This window comes from Mustelus asterias, chromosome 3 (assembly GCF_964213995.1).
Source record: "Mustelus asterias chromosome 3, sMusAst1.hap1.1, whole genome shotgun sequence".
Classification (NCBI taxonomy): domain Eukaryota; kingdom Metazoa; phylum Chordata; class Chondrichthyes; order Carcharhiniformes; family Triakidae; genus Mustelus; species Mustelus asterias.
The window spans coordinates 26,615,332-26,642,635 of record NC_135803.1 but is presented as its reverse complement, the minus strand read 5'-3'; the positions used below and the strand labels follow the sequence as shown (position 1 = coordinate 26,642,635).

The 27,304-nt window shown below is 46.7% G+C and overlaps 1 protein-coding gene across 1 annotated transcript; it reads right to left on the bottom strand.

Moving 5' to 3' along the window:
• Nucleotides 1-973: 973 nt before the first annotated feature.
• LOC144488334 (alpha-2-HS-glycoprotein-like) lies at nt 974-27,304 on the bottom strand. The gene is made up of 7 exons (XM_078206387.1): nt 26,972-27,304; nt 22,923-23,033; nt 21,290-21,377; nt 16,053-16,219; nt 8,763-8,858; nt 5,708-5,794; nt 974-1,663 (listed from the first exon to the last, which is right to left on the bottom strand). The coding sequence occupies exons 1-7, from the start codon at nt 27,173-27,175 to the stop codon at nt 1,286-1,288; spliced, it is 1,131 nt and encodes a 376-aa protein (XP_078062513.1). The 5' UTR covers nt 27,176-27,304; the 3' UTR covers nt 974-1,285.

Below are 27,304 nucleotides of genomic sequence, written 5' to 3'. Positions count from 1 at the left end.
CTCACCAGCATCATCTAATGAACTGAATGTCAACTGCACTTTCAGTGAGTGGTAACGTTTGAGATGACAGAGTACTGACTCTCAGCACTGAGGTGTGGTACCTGCAAAGCCACATGTATGGAGTCGATGCCACCCTACACTCTTTCCTGGCAAAGCCACCTGGAAACCGTGGCAGGGGGTCGCTGTCAGTGAGACCAGACTGTCCCATCGGCAGGAATTGCCAGTAAAATCCAACCCACTTGTGAGAGGTGGCAGTGGGGGAAGAGTTCCTTCCTGCTTTTGGACACATGTCAGCTATGCTTATTTAAGAGAGTGCATTAGCTGGAACGGCGAGGGGAAAAACGTGATGCTCTGGTATTAAATCAGCATTGCACACTGAGTGGTGTCAGGCTCCAAAGAAGGTCCACAATGGACTCGAAATGTTGGCCCTGATTTTACCGGCAGGGGGTCACAGAATGGCATTCTCCATTGGCCTCGGGCGCGATCTTACGAGCCTCGGGCGGGCGTGCCGGTAAAATTGCGGCCGTTAACTCCATTTCTCTCTCCACAGATGCTGCCGGACCTGCTGAGGTTTTCCAGCATTTCCTGTTTTTATTTCAGGATTTGCCAACCCTGCATAACTCTGGCACAAACTCCTAACCCCTCACCAAGATGGTGTTGAAGAACAACAGGGGGGCTCTTCCACCTGTCCTGATCACTATTTATACATTAACCAGCGTCAATGAAACTCAGATCCTGGCCATTGTCATTCTGCTGTTTCTGGGATTTTTCTGTGTGCAAACTGATTGCCTCGTTTCTTGTATCCTTCCCACAGTGACTCCACTTTTAAAGTATTGGATTGGCTGAAAAGCTTGGAACATCCTGAAGTCGTGAAATGAATGAATGCAAGCCTTTCTTTCTGTCTTTACACATATTCATCAGAATAATGGGGTCTTTGCTTAGCAACACTGAATAAAAGAACATTCCTGCCTGTGTGTGCTAATTCCAAACACATTTTATTGCACATAAAGAGTAGCAGTGTCACACTACAACAATACAGGATTTACAAAATCACACTGGCTCGGTGTCTCCTTCTAACAAGTTGCTGTTACATTAGGACACTTTCTTCAACCGTGCAATTCCCATGTACATTTTACAATTACAATTTATTACTGCAAGTCTCCCGAAGGGAGGGAACACGGGAAATTTTGCATTGCATGTTCCTTGTTCTGATGTGATTAACCATCTGTAAAAAAATTGCACCATGTTGTAAGGAATGGTTTCACCTTATCTTTGGAACGACAGCTCACTGATCATCAGGATATTTGTGTTTCATTGGGCAGGTTGCTGCATCTGCAGGTAGGTCAGGAAAGTGGATAACCTGTTTCCCAGCGGTGGAAATGATTTCTTCAGAGGATTCCGAAGAGTCCTCTACAGATCGTTTGCGTTTAGGAGTAGTGTTAGAATCTTCTACGTCTGGAGTACCGGTTTCGGTGTCTGGTGCCTCAGAGGGGGCACTGTGGTCTTCTGTTCCTGCAGCATCAGCTTCAGCTATTGCCACGGGCGTGGCACCTTCTTCCAATTCTACTACCACTGTTGGTGCGGCACCTCCTTCTCCTTCTGGTGCCGCCGCATGTTCCTCTTCCCCAACTGGTGCCACATCAGGTCCAGAACCCTGTACTACCTGCAATGCCACAACATTTACATCATATCGTAACTTTCAATTATTTATTCTCACCACCCGTACTTCCTCTATTTGCAGACGAAGGAACTGAGAAACTTAGCAATTCGTGTTTTTGAAATGTTGACCTGATTTTTGTGATCATCCTTCAGTTCATGTAAGAAATGTTTGAATATATGTAATCTACATTCGAGTTTATTTTTTCTTGCATTAGAATGGTGTCCTTAGCAATGTATTAAAGTTTAGAGTTTATGGTTTATTAGTGTCACAAGTAGGCTGACATTAACATTACATTAGCAATGAAGTTACTGTGAAAATCCCCTAGTCGCCACACTCCAGCGCCTGTTCGGGGACACTGAGGGAGAATTTAGCATGGCCAATGCACCTCACCAGCATGTCTTTCAGACTGTGGGAGGAAAACGGAGGACATTTCCAGAGAACTGTTTTCATGTTGCACTATGCTACTGCCAACTGATAAACATGTAGGGATAACAGTATATGTATGGGGGAGTATATGGACCAGAATTGCAAAGATTATAGTTTCTGAGTGGTTCCCACTTCTCTGTATTCTCGGAAGTGGTGGTTCGGGAATTTGACTGATATTGTTCTACATGGGGCCCGATTTTACCAAAGCTTCGCGCCCATTTTCAGGCGCGAAATCGCGGTAAAGTTGGGCGTCAGGCCTATACCGCGATCTGCACCCGATTCCGAGCAGATCGCGGCTTTACCGACACCCGATTCAGGCGCGGGTCCGGCCCGCGCCCGAATCGGGCGGCCCGACGAATGAAATGCATTTGCATGCATTTAAATCGACTTAATGAACCGGGCGCCCAACTCTACCGCCAAATCCCACTTTACCGTCTTCTGGTCCGATGCGGATCCGCGCTCTAATCGACCTGCAAAATAAAAGTCTGAAGTCGTCGCTGCAGCGTCCGAAGAGCGGGGTCAGAGCTGCAACAGCTCTCTGACACAGCTGCACCTCTGGGGGTGGGAGGAGGAGGGGGGGGCGGGATCCAGATCATCCTCTGGTCAGGGGGGAGGTCCGCTGTCAGTCTGCGGGCGATCCCTCCTCCCGGTGTGGACGCGTGGACATGCCATCCCATAAAACCTTCAGGATGAAGCGATTCCTCGCTAAGAAGATGAAGCAGAACTGGCTGATTCCACAGTGGATCCGCATGAAAACCGGCTACAAGATCAGTACAAGTCCAAGAGGAGACACTGGAGAAGGACCAAGCTGGGCCTGTAAAGGGATACACCATCACTGGTACACTACCAGCCACAACCATCTCTCCCGCTCTCTTGCCCCTGCAGGGAAGAGTAATCTGTGGCTGGTAGTGTACCAGTGATGGTGTATCCCTTTACAGGCCCAGCTTGGTCCTTCTCCAGTGTCTTCTCTTGGACTTGTACTGATCTTGTAGCCGGTTTTCATGCGGAACCACTGTGGAATCGGCCGGTTCTGCTTCATCTTCTTAGCGAGGAATCGCTTCATCCAGAAGGTTTTGTGGGATGGCATGGCCGCATGTCCACTCCGGGAGGAGGGATCGGCCGCAGACTGGCAGCGGAACCCCCCCCTGACCAGAGGATGATCTGGGTCCTGCCCCCTCTCCTCCTCCTCCCCCCTCCCCCCCCCCCCCCCCCCCCCCCCCCCCCCCCCCCCCCCCCCCCGACCAGAGGATGATCATCAGAGAGCCGCTCTCTCCGCTTTCTGCTTTTTTTTTCTTTCGCGCCCGGGCGTGCTCTGTCAGATTTTTTTCAAACTGCGCATGCGCAGTTCAGAGCTCCGATTGGTCCGCCAGCGCTAAGCCACGCCCACAGCGCAAATCGGACCGGAGCCGGCAAAACGTGTATGGGCGCGCTGGAAAGAGGATTCCAGGCGCAGATCTATTTGACGCCTAGATTCGGCACTTAGACTCAAAATGGTAAAATCAGGCCCATAATTTTGGTCAAATGCAAGAGTCTGGATCTAATGCATGATTCTATGCAGTTCTACATGAGAAGACAACTGGACTGCTGGCACAGTAACCCAAGCTCTACTCCAACAGGAAGCGTGCCATTGCCCCAATCAAAAACTCTCCATCTCACTCTTGAAAATTTCAATAGATGCAGAGGGGGCGATCCTGAGCCCACACTCGCTATTCGTGCGAATATCGGCGGGTGCTCAAGATCTGAAGGTTACAGTTCTTGCCGGCGAGCTCGCAATTTTGGCTCTTCCTCGCCCCTCGGTGGGGATATCATCAGCTTTACATGTGTTTGGATGGACAATGCCGACCTGTGCTAAGGGGCGAGCATCAGTGGGAGCCTCATGGGTGGGGTGGGGGGGGCCTGAATTCATTTAGATGTGGTGATGGTTGCGGGTAGACAAAGGAGCTGGTGATGCCGGCGATGGCTGTGGGGGGGGAGAGGGGACGCATGTATGTGTAGTGGGGCATTTAATGAAGGAGGGAAGAAGTAGGGGAGACGCGAGCGTTGATTGGGGACGGCAGGGTGGGAAGAGATGCCGCCGTTGATTAGGGAGGGGGACTGGGGAGAGACACCAGCGATGATCAGAAGGGGTGGGGGGGGGGGAGCTGGGGGGCATTGGGAAAGATGTTTGAGGTGGGGAGCCCCTGAGATGTCCAGGGTGGGGTGGAGAGGGGAGATAATTTTTTCCTCTGATCAGGATGCCCCCATCTCAGTGCAGCCGGCTTTACCTGCACATTTAGGCCCCGTCCCTCAAAATGACGGCATGAAACGCACCCCCCTGTTTTGTTTTGACAAAATGTCATAAGATCTGGAGAGAAACACACCGGTTTTCAGTCAGCTCCTGACACTTTGGGTGGAATGTTCTGGCCATTCACGCCAGCGGGATTTTCTGAGCACCAAATTCTCCGTCCTTGCTTGCAAGATGTGAATGGCCCCTTGCCTTTTTTTGGTATTATTCTGCCCGATGTTTATGCCGTTCATGTGTGGAAGTGCCTCCTAATTTGTTTCTAATTCATTCATGGGTTATGGGCATCACTGAATAGGCCAACCTTTATTGCCTATCCCTAATTGCCCTGAACTGAGTGTCTTGCTAGGCCATTTCAGAGTCAATCACATTTGCTGTGGATCTGGAGTCACATATGGCTAGACCATGTGAGGATGGTGGATTTCCTTCCCTACAGGGCACTGGTAAGCCAGATGGGTTGTTACAACAATTGGCAGTAGCATCATGGTCATCAAATTCAAATTTCAACATCTGCCGTGGTGGGATTTGAACCTGGGTCACCAGAGCATTACCAGCCCAGTGACAATAGCACGAAGCCATTGCCTCCCCTGAATAGTTCAGCTTTGGTTTTAAGACTGTGTCCTTGATTCAGATTCCCCCTTCAGAGGAAATATCTACTCAGTATCCAATCTACCAAACATCTTAATATTTTAAACAGTGGGCAGGTGGTGGCCTAGTGGTATTGTCACTGGACCAGTAATCCAAAGACCCAGGGTAATCCTCTGGGGACCCGGGTTTGAATCCCAACATGGCAGATGGTAAAATTTTAATTCAATAAAAGTCTGGAATTAAAAGTCTAATGATGACCATGAAACCATTGTCGATTGTCGTAAAAACCCATCTGGTTCACTAATGTCCTTTAGGGAAGGAAATCTGCCATCCTTACCAGGTTTGGCCTACACGTGACTCCAGAGCCACAGCAATGTGGTTGACTCTTAAGTTCCCCTGTGAAATGGAGGGCAGTTAAGCATGGGCAATAAATGTTGAGCCAGCCAGCGATGTCCATATCCCATGAGCGAATAAAAACAAAGTTCAGTTAAATTAAACCATTACTCGGCAGAATGTATGGCATGTGTGTGCAAGCTGACCTCATAATCTGCATGGTACCCCCTCCGAGGTCAATATATTCACCCTGAGCTGTGGTGACATGAGCTTTATGAATAATGTTGAGCAGGCAGTAAACTTTATTCACAGAATATCTGTTGCTGACAATGCGGTGTGTGTTTAAGCGTAAGTCTGTAGCTGGAGCCCTGTATCAACATTAGTCTCTATTTGTAGCACACTGAAGACTAAGGTATTACCTTTGCAATGAAAAACTCACAAACCCGGTCAATCGTCTCTGTAGTAGCATTCACAGGAGTGACAGTGGACACACAGAATGCTCGATCCTACAATAAGGGAAAACACAGAAACAAATATAATGATGAAATGTGTGTGACGGTGCTAAGTTGCTTTACAAAAGCTTCTTCTATCAGGTTTGTGATTTTTTAACACTGCAATGAAGTTACTGTGAAAATAGTTGCCACACCCCAGTGCCTGTTCGGGTACACTAAGGGAGAATTTAGAATGGTCAGTGCACCTAATAAGCACGTCTTTTGGACTGTGGGATGAGATTGGAGCACCTGGAGGAGACCCATGCAGACACGGGGAGACTCCGCACAGACAGTAGCCCAAGGCGGGAATTGAACCCGGGTCTTTGGTGCTGTGAGGTAGCAGTGCTAACCACTGTGCCACCCTGGTACAGTTCCCATTCTATTTACTTGTCGATCTAGCAGAATGAAAAACAAATTGGATGTTGGAATTTGGGGGATCGTTCCAAGCTCCATGCTGCAAGTGGGGAGCAAGGTTTCGAATTTGCAGCTGACAATGTTTTAGTCCTGTATCTCTCGCTCCCTCTGAACGCTGTCCAACAGGACAACATGATCACAACCTTACCCTGTTATTCCTAAACTGCAATTTTTCACATATCTCACAATCTAACCCTCTGTGAAGCAGTTCCAATGTCTTCTGAAATGACCACTGAAAACCTATTCCTCCAATGATTACTTGTATCAACTAAGTCTGAAATAATCTTCATGAAGGAATTTGTAAGTAACCCATATTTTTGCATTAATAGCATTTGGATCCATTCGGAATCAAAAACTGCCACAGTGCCCAAGCCCACTGCTTGTAGCTGTTACTAACCTATCGAGTCATCCAGTCAAGTGCAACTAAACACAGAGTTCAATGCATCTGTAATATACAGGAACATGGAAACATTGGAACAGGGCTAGGCCATTCAGCCCCTCAAGCCAAGATCTGAGGGGGCGGCACGGTGGTTAGCACTGCTGCCTCAGCGCCAGAGTCCCAGCTTGGGTCACTGTCTGTGTGGAGTTTGCACATTCGCCCCGTGTCTGCGTAGGTTTCCTCCAGGTGCTCCGGTTTCCTCCCACAGTCCAAAGATGTGTGGATTAGGTGGATTGGCCATGCTAAATTGCCCCTTAGTGTCGGGGGACTAGCTAGGGTAAATGCGTTGGGTTATATGGATAGGGCCTGGGTGGGATTGTAATTGGTGCAGACTCAATGGGCCGAATGGCCTTCTTCTGCACTGTGGGATTCTATGATTCTATGATCAGTGTGCCAGTTCAGGTTGGATCTCAGGGGGAGCGGGGGAATCCGATCATGGCTGATCTGTACCTCAATTCCATTTGTCCACCAATATTCCATTCACTTAAAAACTTTACAAAATGAGCAATCTATCAATCTCAACTTTAGAATTTTAAACTGACCCAGCATTCATCGTCTTTTTGGGAACCAAATTCCGACTCGCAGTATGTTTCTGATTTCCCTCTTAAGTGGCCTAGCTCTAATTTTAACATTATTAACAGGATTTTCACATTGTATTGACACCACTGGTTACAAACGTGGAACAAAGCTTATAGATTAGAGTTGCCAAATCAAAACTCACTGAAACCAATACAAGGCAATGCAAAAATAACCTGAATTAATGCTACTGTCTGTACCTACCTACCAGCATGGATCTGATTCCTTATTTTGACAGATGATTCATCAGTAACACAAGCTAACAGCCACATAATACAAAGCATATGTAACAGCCACATGATATAAAGCATATGTAAGAAGTCTCACAACACCAGGTTAAAGACGGATAACTGGTGTTGTGAGACTTCTTACTGTGTTCACCCCAATCCAACGCCGGCATCTCCACATCATAAAGCATATGTGCCAGGGCACGGAGTTCCATGATTTAACTCTATGAGGCTAGAATAATCCGGTTCTCCCAATTAACTAAAAATGCATCAACTGGTATCAATCAACAATTAGCATTTCCACCAGTGGATTAAGTGTAACAACATTTGCCACCAACAACATGGACATCAGCTCAGCCCATTGGCAGTGAGGACCCCGCCTCTATAAATTAAAACATTTTCTACAAGGATCTAATCAAACCATCATTGAGGTGTGCAGCCAAGAAATTACATAAATACTTCTGGTAACATCAGCTTGCACAGTTCACAAAGCTTCAGTCGTGACCACAAGCCTCCTTTCGGGGTGTATCGCAGCTTGGTATGACTCCTGCTCTGACCAAGACTGCAAGAAACTATCGGGGGTTGTGAACATAGCCCAGTCCATCACGCAAACCAGCCTCCCGTCCACTGACTCTGTCTACACTTCCCGCTGCCCCACAAAAACAGCCAGTATAATCAAGGATCCCAGACACGCTGTACATATTCTCTTCCACCTTCTTCCATCAAGAAAAAGATACAAAAGTCTGAGGTCACGTACCAATCGATTCAAGAATAGCTTCCGCCCTGCTGCCATCAGACTTTTGGATGGACCGACCGTATATTAAGCTGATCTTTCCCTACAGCCTAGCTATCACTGTAACACTGTATTCTGCACTCTCTCCTTTCCATCTCCCCTACGTACTCTATGAAAGGTATGTTTTGTCTGTATAGCACACAAGAAACAATACTTTTCACTGTATCCCAATACATATGACAATAATAAATAAAATAAAATAAAATTGAAAAATACCTCCAAACGACACTCACTAAATCCCTTGCAAACACAGTTAGTAACAGTAAATCGACCTTGAGACTCAAGTATTCTCTATTTAAAGCATTTGAAGCTATTGACTTGGTTAGAGTCATCACTAGATTTTCATTGTTCTTTACCCAAACCATCTAAACTCCATTGTTACATCAAAGTTTATTCATTCCCAAGCACAAATGAAGCATCAGCTCTCAATAATTTCGCAGTCTGTAACCAAATATCCATTGTTCTATTTATAAACTGCCAAAATGTTGCGATTTAGTTACAATCTGTAACTCAGTCTGACTTCAGTGTACTCACAGGAGATATAAGTAAATTTAGAGTGCATTCAAGCCTGCCTTTGACACATGTTGTCTCCCGACTGAGGTATTCCACAACCACCGGAGTCCCAGGGCCCTGAAACATAATAATGGACACGGTAATGTTAACGGAACACACCAACGTTGGTCAACTATTGATTTTATTACGATCGCAAATCCTAACTTTTGCCAGGATTATCTGAGAGTGAAACTGGACCTTGAAACATTTCTCTGCATCTTCGCTGCAAAGTAGCATCATGACAGATTAGAGAGATTGAAAAACAAGCCTGGGTTCCATGTTCTGCCGCCGCCAGCGGGATTTTAGTCGGGGTGAGGAAGCGTGAAATGGAAGGAACAGGATTCCCTCCAAGTACCTGCCTTGCCTGACCACACAATGATTTCACACTCGGACGGGAAGCCTGCTGTTGCCCCATTTGAGGTCCTTAAGGGCCTGGACCACGTAGAGGCAAGAAAACATTAGAGAGGCACCTGTGTCGGCACAGACAGGGTGGGCCGAAGGGCCTGTTCCTGTGCTGTACTGTTCTTTGTTCTTTGGTTACACCAATAGTTACCCAGGAAAAGCGAGAAAAATTAAATTCTCTACTAATTTCTGGTTAACTCATAGAGTTATAGAGGATTACAGCATGGAAACAGGCCCTTCGGCCCAACTTGTCCATGCCGCCCTTTTTTTTAAACCCCTAAGATAATCCCAATTGCCCGCATTTGGCCCATATCCCTCTATAGCCATCATACCCATGTAACTGTCTAAATGCTTTTTAAAGGACAAAATTGTATCTGCCTCTACTACCACCTCTGGCAGCTTGTTCCAGACACTCACCACCCTCTGAGTGAAAAAATTGCCCCTCTGGACACTTTTGTATCTCTCCCCTCTCACCTTAAACCTATGCCTTCTAGTTTTAGACTCCCCTACCTTTGGGAAAAGATATTAACTATCTAGCTGATCTATGCCCCTCATTATTTTATAGACCTTTATAAGACCACCCCTCAGCCTCCTACGCTCCAGAGAAAAAAGTCCCAGTCTATCCAGCCTCCCTTATAACTCAATCCATCAAGTCCCAGTAGCATCCTAGTAAATCTTTTCCGCACTCTTTCTAGTTTAACAATATCCTTTCTATAATAGGATGACTAGAACTGTACACAGTATTCCAAGTGAGGCCTTACCAATGTCTTGTACAACTTCAACAAGACTCCCAACTCCTGTATTCAATGTTCTGACCGATGAAACCAAGCATGCCGAATGCCTTCTTCACCACTCTGTCCACCTATGATTCCACTTTCAAGGAGCTATGAACATGTACACCTAGATCCCTTTGTTCTGTAACTCTCCCCAATGCCCTATCATTAACTGAGTAAGTCCTGCCCTGGTTCAATCTACCAAAATGTATCACCTCACATTTATCTAAATTAAACTCATCTTCCATTCGTCAGCCCACTGGCCCAATTGATCAAGATCCTGTTGCAATTGGAGAAAACTTTCTTCACTGTCCATTATGCCACCAATCTTGGTGTCATCTGCAAACTTACTAACCATGCCTCCTATATTCTCATCCAAATCATTAATATAAATGACAAATAACAGTGGACACAGCACTGATCCCTGAGGCATATCGCTGGTCACAGGCCTCCAGTTTGAAAAACAACCCTCTACAACTACCCACAGAAGCCAATTTTGTATCCGCTTAGCTGCCTCACCCTGGATCCCGTGAGATTTAACCTTGTGCAACAACCTACCATGCGGTACCTTGTCAAAGGCCTTGCTAAAGTCCATGTAGACAACATCAACTGCACTGCCCTCATCTACCTTGGTTACCCCTTCAAAAAACTCAATCAAATTTGTGAAACATGATCTTCCACTCACAAAGCCATGCTGACTGTCCCTAATCTGTCCTTGCGTCTCTAAATGCCTGTAGATCCTGACTTTCAAAATACCTTCCAACAACTTGCCTAGCACAGATGTGAGGCTCACTGGCCTGTAATTCCCAGGCTTTTCCCTGCAGCCCTTTTTAAACAAAGGCACAACATTTGCCACCCTCCAATCTTCAGACACCAAACCCGTGACTATCGATGATACAAATATCTCTGCTAGGGGACCCGCAATTTCCTCCCTAGCCTCCCACAATATCCTTGGATACACTTCATCAGGTCCCGGGGATTTATCTACCTTGATGTGCTTTAAGACTTCCAGCACCTCTTTCTCTGTAATATGTACACTCCTCAAGACATCACTACTTATTTCCCCAAGTTCCCTAACACCCATGCTTTTCTCAACAGTAAATACTGATGAGAAATATTCATTTAGGATCTCACCCATCTCTTGTGGATCCACACATAGATGACCTTGTTAATCCTTAAGAGGTCCTACTCTCTCCCTTGTTACTCTTTTGCCCTTTATGTATTTGTAGAATCTCTTCAGATTCTCCTTTGCCTTCCCTGCCAAAATAATCTCGTGTCCCCTTTTTGCCCTCCTGATTTCTCTTAACTTTACTCCTACACTCTCTATACTCTTCTAGGGATTCACTTGATCCCAGCTGTCTACGCATGTTATGTACCTCCTTCTTCTTCTTGACCAGGGCCTCAATATCCCGAGTCATCCAGTGTTCCCTACTTCTGCCAGCCGAGCCTTTCACTCTAAGAGGAATGTGCTTCCCCTGAACGCTGGTTAACACACTTTTGAAAGCCTCCCACTTACCAGACGTCCCTTTGCCTTCCCACAGACTCACCCAATTAACTTTTGAAAGTTCCTGCCTGATACCATCAAAATTGGCCTTGCCCCAATTTAGAATTTTAACTTTTGGGCCAGACCTATCATTCTCCATAGCTATCTTAAAACTAATGGAATTATGGTCACTGGTCCCAAAGTGATCCCTCACTAGCACTTCTGTCACCCGCCCTTCCTTATTTCCCAAGAGGAGGTCAAGTTTTGCCCCCTCTCTAGTTGGGCCATCCACATACTGAATGAGAAATTCCTTCTGAACACACTCAACAAATTTCTCTCCATTCAACCCTCTAATACTATGGCTGTCCCAGTCAATGTTGGGAAAGTTAAAATCCCCTACTATTACCACCCTATTTTTCTTGGAGCTATCTGTAATCTCCTTACATATTTGCTTCTCAACTTCCCGCCGACTATTTGGGGGCCTATAGTACAACGCTATCAAAGTGATTTCCCCCTTTTTATTTCTCAGTTCTACTAATATAGACTCAGTGGCCGAACCCTCGGATATACCCCCTCTCAGTACTGCCATGATGTTTTCCCTAATCAAAAGTGCAACTTCCCCTCCTCTCTTACCTCCTGTTCTATCTTTCCTATAGCATCTGTACCCTGGAACATTGAGCTGCCAGTCCTATCCCTCCCTTAGCTATGTTTCAGTAATTGCTATAATATCCCAGTCCCACATAACCATCCATGCCCTGAGTTCACCTGCCTCGCCCATCAGGCCTGTTGCATTGAAATAAATGCTGTTTAATCTGGACTTCCCTTGTTCTCTGTCTTGCTTTTGCCTGATCTGTCTGGTACTAGGATTACTGACACTCCCTGAATGACTTAATGTGCTCTCTTTAACTTCTGTGCTGTCCTCAACCTTCTCTTCTCACTCCCTGCTGCTTTGGGTCCCACCCCCCTGCCAAACTAGTTTAAACCCTCCCAAGTGGCTCTAGCAAATATCCCCGCCAGGATGTTAGCCCCCCTCCAGTTCAGGTGTAACCCGTCCCTCTTGAACAGGTCATCCTTTCCCCAGAAAAGATCCTAATGATCCAAAAATCTAAATCCCTGCCCCCTGCACCAGCTCTCAAGCTCTAAATCCCTGCCACCTGCCTAATCTTCCTATTCCTATTCTCACTAGCACGTGGCACTGGTAGTAGTCCAGAAATTACTACATTCGAGGTCCTGCACTTTAGCCTTCTGCCTAACTCTATATTCATACTTCAGGCCCTCATCCCTTTTCCTACCCTATGTCGTTGGTACCAATATGTACAAAGACCTCTGGCTGCTCACCCTCCCCCTTAAGAATGTCCTGCAATTGCTCAGAGACGTCCTTGACCCTGGCACCAGGGAGGCAACACATCATCCTGGAGTCTCGATCACAGCCACAGAAACGCCTGTCTGTGCCTCTAACTAGCGAGTCCCCTATTACTACTGCTCGCTTGCTCTAGGCCTGACCCTGCTCTACAGCAGAACCAGCTGTGGTGCCACAGGCCTGGCTGCTGCTGATATCTCCCCCTGACAGGCTATCCCCCTCAACAGACTCCAAAACGGTATACCTGTTTGAAAGGGGAATAGCCACAGGAGACTCTTGCACTACCCGTCTGCCCCTTCTGACGGTCACCCATCTATCTGTCTGAACCTCCCTGTAACTAGTGTCTATCACACTCTTGACCTCCTGTATGCTCTGCAGTGCATCCACCTGCCGCTCCAACTGAACTATTGCAAAGATCCTGACCTATCCTGCCTTGGAAACTCCCCATACATCCCCAACCCTCTAGGTGACTGCCCAAACACCCCTGACCCCCAGGGGAGTCCTGACACCACTGACTAACCATCCCCCTCAGTATTCCCCACCCCTTCAAACCCCTCATGGGACTCCCCCCATCCGTACAGGACTCCTCATAACCCAACCCCTCTGGACCCACTCCAACACATCCCACACCCAAGCCAATCCCCCCACCACATAGCATGCCCAACCTGATTCCCTCACTCTCCCCCCCCCGAGATCCAATCCAATCCCCACCCTCTGACCCAGGCGGAACCTTCCTTCCACGAGCCAACTGGACCCAACCCCCTCCAACTTGACTGGAAAACCGTTCAACTCCTTGACCTCCAACTACTCCCTCGAGGCTCAGTCCTAATCCCAATGTCCAACCCCCCGACAGCCTCCCGAGATTTAATCTACCACTCCCCCCACCGAGGTCCAAATCCCCAGCCTCAGTGTCCAAATGTTCAACTCCTCAAACCCCTCAAACTCTGACACCCCACAACCCAAATCATATCCACTTACCTAAGGCATGTACCTTGGTTTGTTGATTCAATTGGACCTTGGAACTGACCTGGTTTTATGACTGTTATGACTGCAATGCGGCTCTGTTGGCTGTGACACTTCAGAGACAGCTATACTGCCTATAGATTTCACCCAGCCTGAGAGAGAAGGTTGGGCGAGACCTTGGCAGAACCATCCAAAGTTTATGATTTCAATTGGATTTTTGGATTGTTCCCAGCGCAGGGCAATTGCCCAAAGGAAGTTTCTGCTTCTTGCAATTGCCGTGTGAATGCTTACCTGTGAGGATCTGAGAGGGATTCCCTGTGTATTTTGGGGGTACCCCACCAAATCTGACAGTTGGGAGCTCAGACATTATGGCAGTCAATTAATGCCGAGTTATGGATGAAGGGGAATTTTGTGCTGAAATTCGCACATATTAGGAAATAACCTAACCATCCAGATTAATTCCATGTCAGCTCCTTGCATCAATCTGGGATGAATTCAGACATATTTCCCTTGATAAAATGGATTCTGAATACTCTACTCTTTATTCCAACTAATGTCTTACTCATTCTGATGTGCTTCAATCAGTGTCTACTTCCCTCTAGTATCTCAGCCATTCAATCATAACCAGGAACTGAGTCCCAATTCACACATTGGCACTTTCCACTGTAACCACTGAATGGAATCAGAAAGGGAAACCTTGCCTGAACCCTTTCCCTCTTATCCTGGTGACAAAGAACAATACAGCACAGGAACAGGCCCTTCGGCCCTCCAAGCCCGCGCCGCTCCCCGGTCCAGGATTGAATCCTGAATCCAGGATCCCCGCCCAATTTTCCAGCCTATCTACATACCAATATCCTATCCACCGAGCTGTCCCTCACAGCTACGATGCTTTGTTCATTACAACCTATTAACTCACCCCCACCCCCCCCCATTCCAGACCATGTGATCTCCAGGGAGAGGCGAAAACCCAGAGTGAAAAACCCCAGGGCCAATATGGGGAAAAAAAATCTGGGAAATTCCTCTCCGACCCCCTGAGGCGATCGAAACGAGTCCAGGAGATCACAATGGCCCTGATCGGAAAATGCTTCCCAACCCTAGTCATTTCCACTTCCACGAACACCATCTGAATTCCCTGCCCCCGAGACAGGTTCCCAACTATCCGCAGTCTCGCTCTGTACTGGCACCAGCAAGATGATCATAGAATGAAGCCTTGTAACGAGATAGAATGACCTGAGAGCAATTCAAGTGGCCCTGCTCCAGATCATGCTGGGACCAGACAGACTTGGGATTTAAGTCAAGACCTGCCTGCATTGCAGCTGATAGGTTTCCAACTTGCTGCCCAGATGTAAAATCACTGTTGAGGATTGGCTGCTCATTACGGAAACTGTCCAATTTTCATTTAATTTGATACACGACACCAGTTTTATTCCTGGGCAACAAGTCAAAGGCTGTTTCAGGTGTTGCATTTATTCTGAAGGGGAGTCTATTAAGATTCCCTGAAAAGGATTTAAAATTGCCTTTTTATTGCAAAGTACAAGACCTGTGCAATACGAATAGCACCACTGCTTCTGCTGAACACTAATTGTGGTGCTTACAAAACTCCCTTTTTATCTTTACAAGAGAAGATGGAATTCAATGTCAGGTAGGTTAGAGCTGCAAATGAGGTATGTTATGGCGTGCACTGTCTCAATCTTATTGTGAAGATAGGAAATATTGGAAAGTCATCAGTGTCATTCTTGTCCATCTCCAGTTGTTGGTTGAAGGTCAGCATTCATAGAAACTGAAACTGGAAGCAGGAATAGGCCATTCAGCCCTTCGAGCCTGCTCCACCATTCAATATGATCATGGCTGATCATCAAATTCAATATCCTGATCTGCCGTCTGCTCCCCCCCCCTCCCCCCTTCCTCCCATATCCCTTTAGCCCAAAAAGCTCTATCTATAGAACATACCAATTCATTGGTAAGTGGCAAATGCTCATTTGCCCACCTGCCCTCCCTTGTGAGGAACTTTGTATTTTGCAAGATGCCATTTCAGACAGCCTAAGAGCCAAGTGCTTGGTTTGTGACGGATACAATTCCCATCCTATTTACCTCTCAATCTAATCTGTGCCAACCCCATCCTTATGACAGTTCAGGGAAATTCGACTGAACAGGAATGAAGCAGGATCTCCTTGTGGTTATCTATTGGAGACATTGACATTGGTCTAATAGGCCTTGCGCTTAGCTTTTTACCAGCAGAGATGTGAAGGCAATGAAAAGTTATAGAAAACGTTTACACCTTTGTGACTAACCTTTGTGGAAGCTCTTGTAATTTCTTCAATTGCAAAGAGGTGTTGATGGTTGCTTACTTTGTTGAAGTCATCAAGTGAGACCTGTGCAGCATGTTGAGCTTCAGTGCTATTTAAAAGTATAAGGTGTGGGCAGTCAGCGCACTTCTCAGCAACATCGTCGGCTGAATCTGCAAAATATTGAACGATAACAGTCATTAAAAAGAATGGAAAACATTTCTCTCTGTCTGCGACAGACACTAATGAGTGCAGTGTTATTATTTCATAGCGTGATTGTTCCCTACCTCTCTCAAAACAATCATACGGATCAGCCATGATCATATTGAATGGTGGAGCAGGCTCGAAGGGCCGAATGGCCTACTGCTACACCAATTTTCTATGTTTCATTTTTAAAACCCTCACAAAAGCCAATAGTTTGTAGGGCAAACAAATAATTGTCACTCACAGATGCTCAGAATTGGCATTTTCACTGACTGGGTGCAAATTCCAACCAGAACCTCGCTGCACACAAACCGGGGGGGATTTTATGGAGACTGAAAGAGTGGGAAATGCAACAAGGGGGGTGGCTTCATTATGCAGGAGCCCAACATTTTGTTATCACAACTGCAGGTTGAGATGTCAGGTGTAGTCAGCGGTGAGCTTGCTGTGGGTCACGCCTCACCCCCCCTCCGATGGCGGGTTGGTACTTGCAATAAATACATTTGCGTACCATGAATGCTCATTAACCCTTCTACCTTAAAAATAAAACCAGCACATGGGAATCACACGGCACCAGCTTTACTTTTGTGCCCCCGTCAGGTTTATACAGTTGTGTGTAAGGTCAGCAGTTTTCTTTGCTGAACTCTGCAGCAGAAAAGAGAAGAGTTGAAGAATGAGTGATCGCACGGAGATTCGGGACCAGCAATGGTCAGTCAGGGGTGGGGGGGTGAGGGGGAGGGTGGGGGGGGTTGGTGGGATTGGGATCAGGTACATCAAGGAGTGGAAGAGGAAAGAGCCCAGCATCCTGAGGATGGTGGGTGGAGTTTTGGTTTTGGACAATGGAAGGAGTTGGAATTCTCACTTCTCATCAGTTCATACATGATCTCATCCCACTGTCTGCCTTCTTCGCACAGTTCGAATGGTGGAATATCACTGGAACCCAACATCCCAGGAGCAGGAAGAGGATATGACAAATGAAGGCTATAGCCAGTCAACAACTGAGGCTACAACGCCAGCGGCAGGCAGCGCCAGAGGGGGTGGCAGGTCAGGATGCAGCCAATGGGCACTGGCATTTGGCAGCTAAGTTGTAGCCGCGACGCACAGCCTCCAGTTTTGTCCAGGAGACTGACTGTCTTATAGCCCACCAGTAACTGCAACATTCTCAGCTAATGTAGGGCTCCATTCATGAAAGGTTTTCCCCACCGCGGAATCACACGTGTTTCCGTGCACACTGCCAGCGCTAAGATATTTATTTAGGAAAGCTTGGAAAACAGGAAAGCAGAAGAGGGCAGAAGAAGTGCACCATGACTGTTATGCCATCAGGAATGCTACAGAGAAAATACCACCCAAAATGTGGCAATGTACATGACTTGATCCAGTGTAGCAGACAGAGCCAAGTCACCTTCCATAACCCTAACTGAGCCCAGTTAATACCAACCTAACTGACATCAATAACTCAACCTATTGAAATATCTTGTAAACATTTCTTCGTGTTTCAGTAACTTAACCTTTCTACTCCTCCAGCATTCTCTTCATAATCATTTTTTTTTCTGGCAGGTTAGATTGCAATTTATTCATCAACTTTTTATCAAACACCAACACTTCTGAGCTGTTGCCTGGAGAGAGGGTGCCTGTGACTCTGTTGTGGAGAGATATATGCTCAATGATGTTATTTGAACAATTTCAGATTCACCTTCAGACACCACCTGTTCCTTGAATGATTTTAAAAGTTGTTTGTAACTTGGGGCAATCATGGGCAACCACCAAAAACTCACAAGCAGTTTGTGGTGGCGAAAGGAGTTTTAAAGAGCTTGCCACCCCAACCACCCAACCCACAGACAATGTAATGGAAATCAGGGGTTTCTATAGAGGCCACGCGAGCGCCTCCTCCAAGTTACAGCCATGGTGGTGAAATCAAAAATCGATCCCATTGCATATTCTTTTCAGCAGCCAGGTCTGGATTTTGATCATAGAACAATTAAAGTAAAAGACAGTTTCGATTTTCTGGTGATTCACAGCTATTAGGGAATTGGAGATTTAAGATTCTTGAACCACTATTCCTGAAAAAGAGAATGGGGGATTAGGGTTATGAACACATCATCCCTCTTCATGCGTGAGTCTGGGCAGTGAGTAAGGCAGTTCATTTATTCCTGGGAGGAAGAACAATGAAATCCAATTCTGTCCTTTTCAACGCAATTCCCAACATAGCATTGCAGAATAATTATGAGTTAGAGCTCTGACCAAGACGAATTGCTTATTCCAGGAAATGATAAAGAATGCCTTCCAATGAATGCTTATAGCTACATCAAATCAACTGTACCTCAGTCACCTTCCTATATCTTTCCGGTCAAGTTTCTCAAATACCATCTAATCTCATCATTTGTTGCGTTCATCCATTATTGCAAACAATTACAAATGAGTACATGATAATGTTCAAATCAGTGCAACATACTGTTTAATCCACCATGCAGTGCAGTGAATGCTGCTGGCATGATTTAAGTGTTCCTCTTCTGTGCTTGTGCAATGTGATTGCTGTGTAGCACCTAACTAACCATTGCCACCATAGAGGTGTATGGGATATGGTGCAGGGTGAGGATTCTGAAGGTTGTATACCTCCTTGTGATTTACATTGTGATGATTGTGATTTGAATCAGCTATGTTCAATGTTGTTACAGCTGCCTGAATGGCCCACTGCACATCCACTATCAGCATTGATATTTGATGGACTGGATGTGTGACCGGCCTGGTCCATTCTTACTCCAGGTGTTCCCCTGCTGCTGGAACACTTCCTCAGCTTGTCCACTGGTCTATCTGAGAACAGAACTTTGGGCCACTGTGAGGTCTGTGAATTCCTGTCTCAAGGTTACTTCTCCTGACAAGTTGAAGCTGGTCAAGTCAGGGCCTTTACGATTGAAGACAGGGTTTCTAAAGTAACTTTGACAAATGTTAGATGTAGCTGTTATACCTGTGACTGGAGCTCAGGGTCCCGCAGCACATGCCACAACATTGTGATATGCTGCCAGATAAATTCCAGTGCAGTCAACTATTCTATGAAAATCTAGGTAGCAGACACCTCCATCTTGTGCCCCAGATTCTTATGGTGCATTTGGAATCAACATAAATGGCTTATATTGATCCTGCACAAACCTCCTTTCTAAGCAGGCTGGACAAGGTTAGAAATCCCTAGGCAATGTAACTGGGCCATTGGCCAGCAGGGGAATTAGCCTTCAACAGCTTTTACCACTTGCTCCTCCTCACCAGCACCATGACTCAACCGCATTACCTCTCCCTCTCGCTATCGAGATCCTCTATGGTTTGGTGCAGCTGAGCTGGTGATTAGCAGAGGTGGTAATGGTGCCATTAGACGCTGGCTTGCTCAGAGATACTGGCAGTGGCAGCAGTTTGACACTCCATCTAAGAAAGGAGAAGAGAACAAGATGTCAAAATGTTGTTCCAAACAATTATCTTTAAGCTCTACTTTCAAATATAACACTCTTCCAATTGAATTTGTTTGCAGGATAACATGACATGACATGAATTTTATGATGTCTGCCCTGAAATCAAGGAAAGCCTCTTGATGCACTGTGGGTGAATTCCACGCACCCCCGACCCCCGCACCTGCCACGGGAATCGTAGCAGGCGGGACAGGACCATGCAAAGGTCCGTTCACCTCAGGCTGGATTTTCCGGTCTTGAGCAAGCACGACCGGAAAATCCCGCCCTGTGTCTCCTCAATGCGCTCTCAGGCAATGATGTCAAGAGTGGAATCAATGGCTTAAATTACTTGATTACCTCTTGTTCATGCCTTTACTTGCCAATTGAAAGCAGGGCAGAGAGATTGATTTGATTTATTATTGTCACGTGTATTAGTATACAGTGAAAAGTATTGTTTCTTGCGTGTTATACAGACAAAGCACACCATTCATAGAGTACATAGAGAAGAAGGAAAAGAGAATGTGCAGAATGCAGTGATACAATCATAGCTAAGGTGCAGAGAAAAATCAACTTAATGTAAGATAGGTCCATTCAAAAGTCTGATGGCAGCAGGGAAGAAGCGGTTCTTGAGTCAGTTAGCATATATTCTCAGACTTTTGTATCTTTTTCCCAATGAAAGAAGGTGGAAGAAGACTGGAAGTACAGGGAGCAAATTAAAATGTTGTCATGCTATACAGCTTTAAGGGGATATGTGCTACAAATTGAGGAGACATATTTCTGGTGTGAAGTCCTTTAAGAATTGTTGCGATGCACACAGGTTGCCATATGCATTTCCTAATTGAAATTACAGCATACATCCTAAGGATCATCATTCAAACAAAACATGCCTTGGCTTTCTTGGATGTTTAAGGCAGGGATACCTAGCATCATCTAACACCATGGCACCAAATTGTTAGCCCACAGATGACTTCCTTGCATATGTAGTTGGGGCAGCTTTTGCCATTTAGGACAGTATTGTTGCCTTACCTTATCAGATTTCTTAAGGTCAGACCAATTTTCCTGATGTCTTTCCAGGTCTTGCAGGGCTGGACACTGCGCTCATTGACTGTTACACATCAGCCCAATTCTGCTGCATCAGATGTGCTTGAGGGAGTGCAGTGGCCATTAATCTCATACAGAAGGGCATCCTCCTCTCTCTGACTGCTTCCAGAAGGGCATCCAGCTCCTGGCCAATAAACCTGGTTTTCCTCACTGTGCTGTACTCCATTCCTCAGTAATATCGTTCAGTTATCAGATGTCCTGGCCTTGCCTACACTATTTCAGCTGTTTAAATGGCTCTCAATTCCAGTTCAAAGCTGATTATCAGGGCTTTTCTTCTTTCAAATCACTAGGATGCTCATCCCATGGGAATTAAAGTGGACATTTTAGAGCACCTACTAAAATCAGTAAAATCACGCGTTAAGCAGTTTTCTTTCCAACCGTTGACAAACCCAAAGCAAGATTCAGTTAACAGAACTTGTAGCCTATGATATTGCATGTTCAACTGTAACTTTTCACTGTTAAAACTTATACTTCTGCTAATGTATCAATTTAACAAAAAATAAATACCTGGAGATGTTTCACACTTGTAGCCTGTCACATGACCTGGAGCTCCAGCTTTGGTTTCGACCAATGCCTTACAATCTCCGTCTACTTTCTAAGATGACGAAGAGACAAAAATAATTTTAAATAGGTGTAGAATATGCAATACTGTACAGTCACTTGCTGAGCTGTACTATGATCATAAATATCGGGTATGTGCATGACTTGAAAGTTCAGGAATCTAATTACTATGCACTTGAATGTCATTAGTGGGCCTTCCTGCTGTATTATCTGCCCAGATAAGAAATCCACCCCCCCCATCCCCCCAACCCCTCAACAGCCCCACTGACGTGACACCACACTGATGGGTTTTACAACACTTCCTGACATAACGAGCCCTGGCCATCAGTCCCTGCTGGGTACGCACAGGTAAACTTTCACCCATGGTCTCCATGAGTGAGACAAGTTTTATTTTCCGTTTCCTGAACTTAAGTTCCCACCAGCTATGATATTGGGATTTGAACCCTTGTCCCCAGCACCTTGGATTACACCACCATCTCCCCCAGACAGTTTGTCACATTGCAAATATTTTAGACAGCAGAAAGAGTGACGTTTTCCACTGACCCAGAATGTTGTTGTTTTATTTGGCAATGTTTCAACCTGACAATTAACAGGTTAAACCATCTTGTTGTTGCCATCACATCAGGAATAATCCAAAAAAAAATTCTGGGTGGAATTTTACAGGAAAAATTCTAAGTGACGAACAAGTGTGAAAATGGGAGAGAATCACACCGACTTTTTGGGGAGCTCCCAGTCGCAGTTGTATGGCACTTAGTTAAAACAAAGAGCCAGGAGGCAATCCTCATCACTAAGAGGAGGGACGGATCCTAATCTCAGCGGTGAAGCCGGCTGCTGAGCTCTTGTGGCGCCATTGCGCAGGCGCCCCGTCTCCCAGTGTACTTTGCACACTTTTCAGGTTTTCAGAATCATTACAAGATGGGTGATATTTTGGCTGTTTTAGACTGGGCTCAGACAGGGAGCAATGTAATCAGCAGCAATAACCTGCTGTTCAGCCTCCTGGATATTGCCCCCTACTTGATGATGGCGTCATTAGTTCTTCAGGTTCTTTTCAGGTTAACAATCAATTTTTGTCACCAAGAAAATAAGAACTTAATTGAACTTCACTCCCCATACACACTCTTCATTTTGCCTCATTTTAGTTTGCATAAGGTAGCAATTCTACAGCTTTTTTTTACTTGCGCATAATACTTTCCCAAGCTGGCGCTTATATTCTGAACATTATAAACTTGATATTTTTTTGATCGGCAGAACGTTAACATCAGCATTAAACCATTGATCTTAATTTGGATACAGGGCAGTCAGCTAATAAAAGCCGAGGGAACCGAAAGAGATTTGAGTCAATGCATTCGCCAAGTTTTATTTTCTGTGCTTTAACACAGATTTACCCAATAGGAGTTTTACTTTTGGGGCTTCCCATAAAGTCACAGTGAAGGGACACCCATGGGTGCCACGTGATACCCATGCTTGGAATCCTATAACCAGTTTCCCACTGCAACCCACAGAATAGAAAAGTAATATAATTCCAACATTTTAATGTGACTTCAATGCATTTATTGGTGTTTAAGGGAAGAATACTCACAGTGTCCCTGAATGATCGGATTTCACAATCCTTGACGGCTGTATGACTCAGAACATGGCACTTTGTCTCTCGGATATCAAAATCCAGAAAATGGACAGTAGTTTCATTTGCCTATAAGGAAATAGTTGTTAAGAACTCAACATGGAAGAAGAATATTAAAATGTTCTCTGAATGTATTGGCACTGTGGTAGAATTGTCTGACTCTGTGCGAGTATAGGTACATGCACAGTACATTTAGCTGCATTCTAATAGTTTTTAGTTAGTTTAATCAATAATATTATAACTCAGGTATCCAATTGACATTGCATTATTTTCTGAGTGGCGTTATTCACTCTTTCCCTCATTCTTGCTGTTTTGTTTTCACTTCTGGCTGAGGGGCCATCCCCCTTTGACATATATCTTGGCACAGGACAAGCTCACACTACCCTCCTATTAGCCGGAAGTCTTAGGGATAGGTGTGAACCTGTCTGCCAGCGGATTGTCTCCGAGGATTGCCAGAGAAGCAGGTAGGAAGCAGTAGTAGTCTTTCAGCGCAGACACAGAGCGGCTGACAGTGACAGCAAGACCATTCCACACTCCTGCAACAGCACAGCATTCGTCACGGGTGAATCGCAAGGATCACGGAACAGCAGCAAGGTGTCGCCACATTTTCATCGCCAAGTGAAGAAGCAGGAAATTAGAAAGTAGATAGCACAACACAACACTGTCACCAAGGGCAACCTGGTAGAAGCAAATGTTTATGCAGGGAGATATGAACGATTTGAGTGTTCTGTGAAATGTTTCAATGTGATGATTTTTGCACAAAGGACAAGTGGGTCTTTGTACTGAAACGAATGTATAGGAAGGAGCAGTAATGAAGGCAGTGTGATTCAGGCCCATATGTTGGATTATAGTTGGAGTGTGTAGCTGAAGTGTCATCTGCTCCCACTGCATTCTGACTACTTGTTTGGAGGGCTAGCTGTGAGCGTGTGGATGTCCTTTGCCACCTCCCCCATCAAGCTCTTCAGTGCGTGGTTAGCACTGCCAACATTGCAATGAACAGACCTAGAATAATCACTCATTCTGATCCTTCCCTTTTTAGGGGACTATCCAATTTAGCTTCCACCATCTCCCCTCTTTCTCCCCAGCATTATTTCTGGGTGGGGAACCTCATCAGTGGGAATTTTATTCCTGTGGTAGGCTTTATCTGTGGGACCCAGAGCCATGTTTTGCAGATGTCGGGCAGCTAAATGGTTACCATCAGGGCTGCTGTTCTGATTAAGAATGGCCACTTGCCCCCAGGAGCTTCCAGCCAATTGGAGGCAGTAGTCACTGCTGGGACTTACCTCGAAAAAGAGCATGTAAGGAGGTCACCATCCAGACCAGCTACGTGTACTCTGGGGGCCTTGGGCATGTCCCAGTGATGGTGGAGACTGTTGGTGAGGGCAGGCAGCGCTATTGCTATCACCCTGAGCCCACTGGGAGGACACCAGGGTGCACCTGAGGGGTCTCCCCACACAGCAAAAGGCCCACCCGCCAATGGTTAAGTCCAGCAATGGCAGGATGAGGCTACTTGAGCAGCTCAATTGGCCTCTGGGGGGAAATGGAGGTCATGGTGTTGGAAGGTGATAGTCCTCCCATCCCTTGCCCTGCCAGCCTGTGGAGCCCCACCCCCTTCCTTCCAGCCCATCCCAGAGGGCAGTTAGATCAGTAATGTGACACAATCCCATATCCTGTGACACAGAGGGACTGGCAAAAGTGTACGCAGTCACAGTCAGAAAATAGTGTGGGAGAAGTGACCACACTGTGTCCCCCATGGCTTTCTCCAGACCTCCAAGTCGATGGCTCAAGCAGCCATCTGCAGAGGGCTCACTGCTAATATATATAATAGAATCAGGATTCCATTGTGCCGATAGGGCCCTCCCTGGTGACATTTCGAGATTGAACTGGGCGTGACATGCGCTGTGCATCAGCTGGTCAAAGAGGAGTGAATGGATAGGTTTCTGCGGGATGGTGGATCAGCAGCATTCCCTCAGGCTTTGGAAAATCAGTCTGTCTTACTCCAGCATCCTTGTTCTTCCACCCATATAGAATATACAATAGTACAGCACAGAAACAGGCCCTTCGGCCCACGATGTTGTGCTGAACATGACACCAAATTAAACTAATCTCTTCTGCCTGCCTTTGGTCCATATCCCTCTATTCCTTGCATATCCATGTGCTTATCTAAAACCACTTAATCGCCCCTATCGTATCTGCCTGCACCACCACCCCCGGCAGCGCGTTCCAGACACGTGCCATTCTCTGTGTAAAAAACTTGCCCCTCACAACTCCTTCGAACTTTCCTCCTCTCACCTTAAGTGCATGCCCCATAAATTTAGACATTTCAAGGGCGATTCTCCCAGAAGTGCTGAATTGGTGGGAAAACTGTTCTAAATCCCGACTGTTCTGACAGGTCAGCTTCTCACCCGAATCTCCCCACTCTGCGCATTGCAGAGGTCCCAGTCATGAATCTCATTAAAATTCCAGGGGGATTCGCGCCAGAGTCTGACAGTTCTGGAACTCTGCGCATGTGCATTGGCCCCGATTTGTCAGACACCCCGTTTGCTGGCCAGCCCGGGACTCCCGCAGTGCTGCTCCTCCAGTCACACCCCCGCCCTCCCCCCGCCCGCCCCCCCCATGGCCCAATCGCGGCCCTCACAGCAATTCCCGGGCCAGCCCTGACCCCCCCCCCCCCCAGCCCGGAGCACCCCGGTGCCCAGGCCCCACACCCCAGAAGTGATGATCCCCCCACCCCCTCACCCCGCAGCAAACCCCCCCCCCCCCCCCCCCCCGCTGACCACCCACCCCGGGTCAGACCCTCCCCCCGGAGGCAGGCCCCCTCTCCCCCCAGCAGACCCCCCCCCCGCCAGCCCACCCCAATTGCTGCCCTCCATCCATCCCAGACCGATTCCAATGCCGAGTGGCAGTGGGACCTCTCCACCCCCACCAATCACACCTAGGCCCTGCCCACAGTGGGCTCTGACTCCTTGGCACTACCTGATGCCTGCAGGGCAGTGCCAAGGTGCCCCCTGGGCATGGGCACTTGTACCTTGGGCAGTGCCAGGGGGCACAGGCCGGCACTGCCAGGGTGCCAATGCCCAGGTGGCACCATCCTCTGCTGCCTGACCCCCTGGGAGGCCCTGATTGCCCCCCCCCCTTCATTCTGGCGGGGTCTCCCGCTAGTTCCCCGAATGTGGGGAGCTACTCTAAATCCCACCGGAATGAAGTACTCTTGGCAGGATGGGAGATTCAATCGGGACCTGAAAGATCTCGATAATGAACAAATATACATACTTAAAATACATGCAGAAAAGATTTAAATGACTTACCCGCCTTCCCGCCGGTTTCCAGCATGGTCTGACCGGCGACTGTTCGCCGGCTCTGGAAGATGCGCATGCGTTCCTGGCGCATGTGCAAATCCCTGTTCAAGGCTGCAGACCCGCGTCTCCCACCGCGACCCGCCAGAAGAGTTGCGGGTTGCAATGGGAGCATCACGGCCTTCAACTCTGGGAAAAATATTCTGACTGTCAACCCTATCTATGCCTCCCATAATTTTATAGACTTCCATAAGGTTTGTCCAGCCTCTCCTTATAGCTCATATTCTGTTTTCCAGACGGCATCCTAGTAAACATCTTTTGCACCCTCTCCAAAGCCTCCATGTCCTTCCTGTAATGCAGCGACTAGAATTGAACGTAATACTCTAAATGCAACCTAACCAAAGATTTATAATGCTGCAGCATGACATCTTGACTCTTGTCCTCAATGCCCCACCCAATAAAGGCAAGCATGCCATACACCCTACCTAATTGAACGGCCATGTTCAGGGAGCTATGGACTTGAACCCCAAGATCCCTCTGTACATCAATGCTGTTCAGGGTCTTGCCATTAACTTATCCTTAACATTTGATCTCCAAAGTGTATTCCATCCCAGTGTGTCAGAGGACCAACATTTTTGCCCACTATAACAGTTTGTAACATTAGCAGCCGGGGGGATAAAACCAGTTAGGCATGCCTGCTTGCATACATACCTCCTTCTTTTCCTGGGCATTTTCTATTCTGTCCAGGCTTAACTTGTATCCATGTTTTCGGTCTTTATTGATTTGATCAACTGCCAGTTCTGCCAGAGCCAGCACTTCTGGCCCGTTGCAGGCTACAGCAACATAGGGATTTACTGGCACAGCCCAAGATGTAAACAGTTGCAGAGAGACCACTAGTGCAAGAAATAACTTCATGTTGCTCTGGAAACTGCACTGGCAAGAAATAAAAGAAATAAAAGTTCGGACTGTTTAAACCTCTGACTTAACTGAACGCAGTCTAATGTAGCATAGGTGACTGGCCAGAAAGAAATGGAATTGACAGAA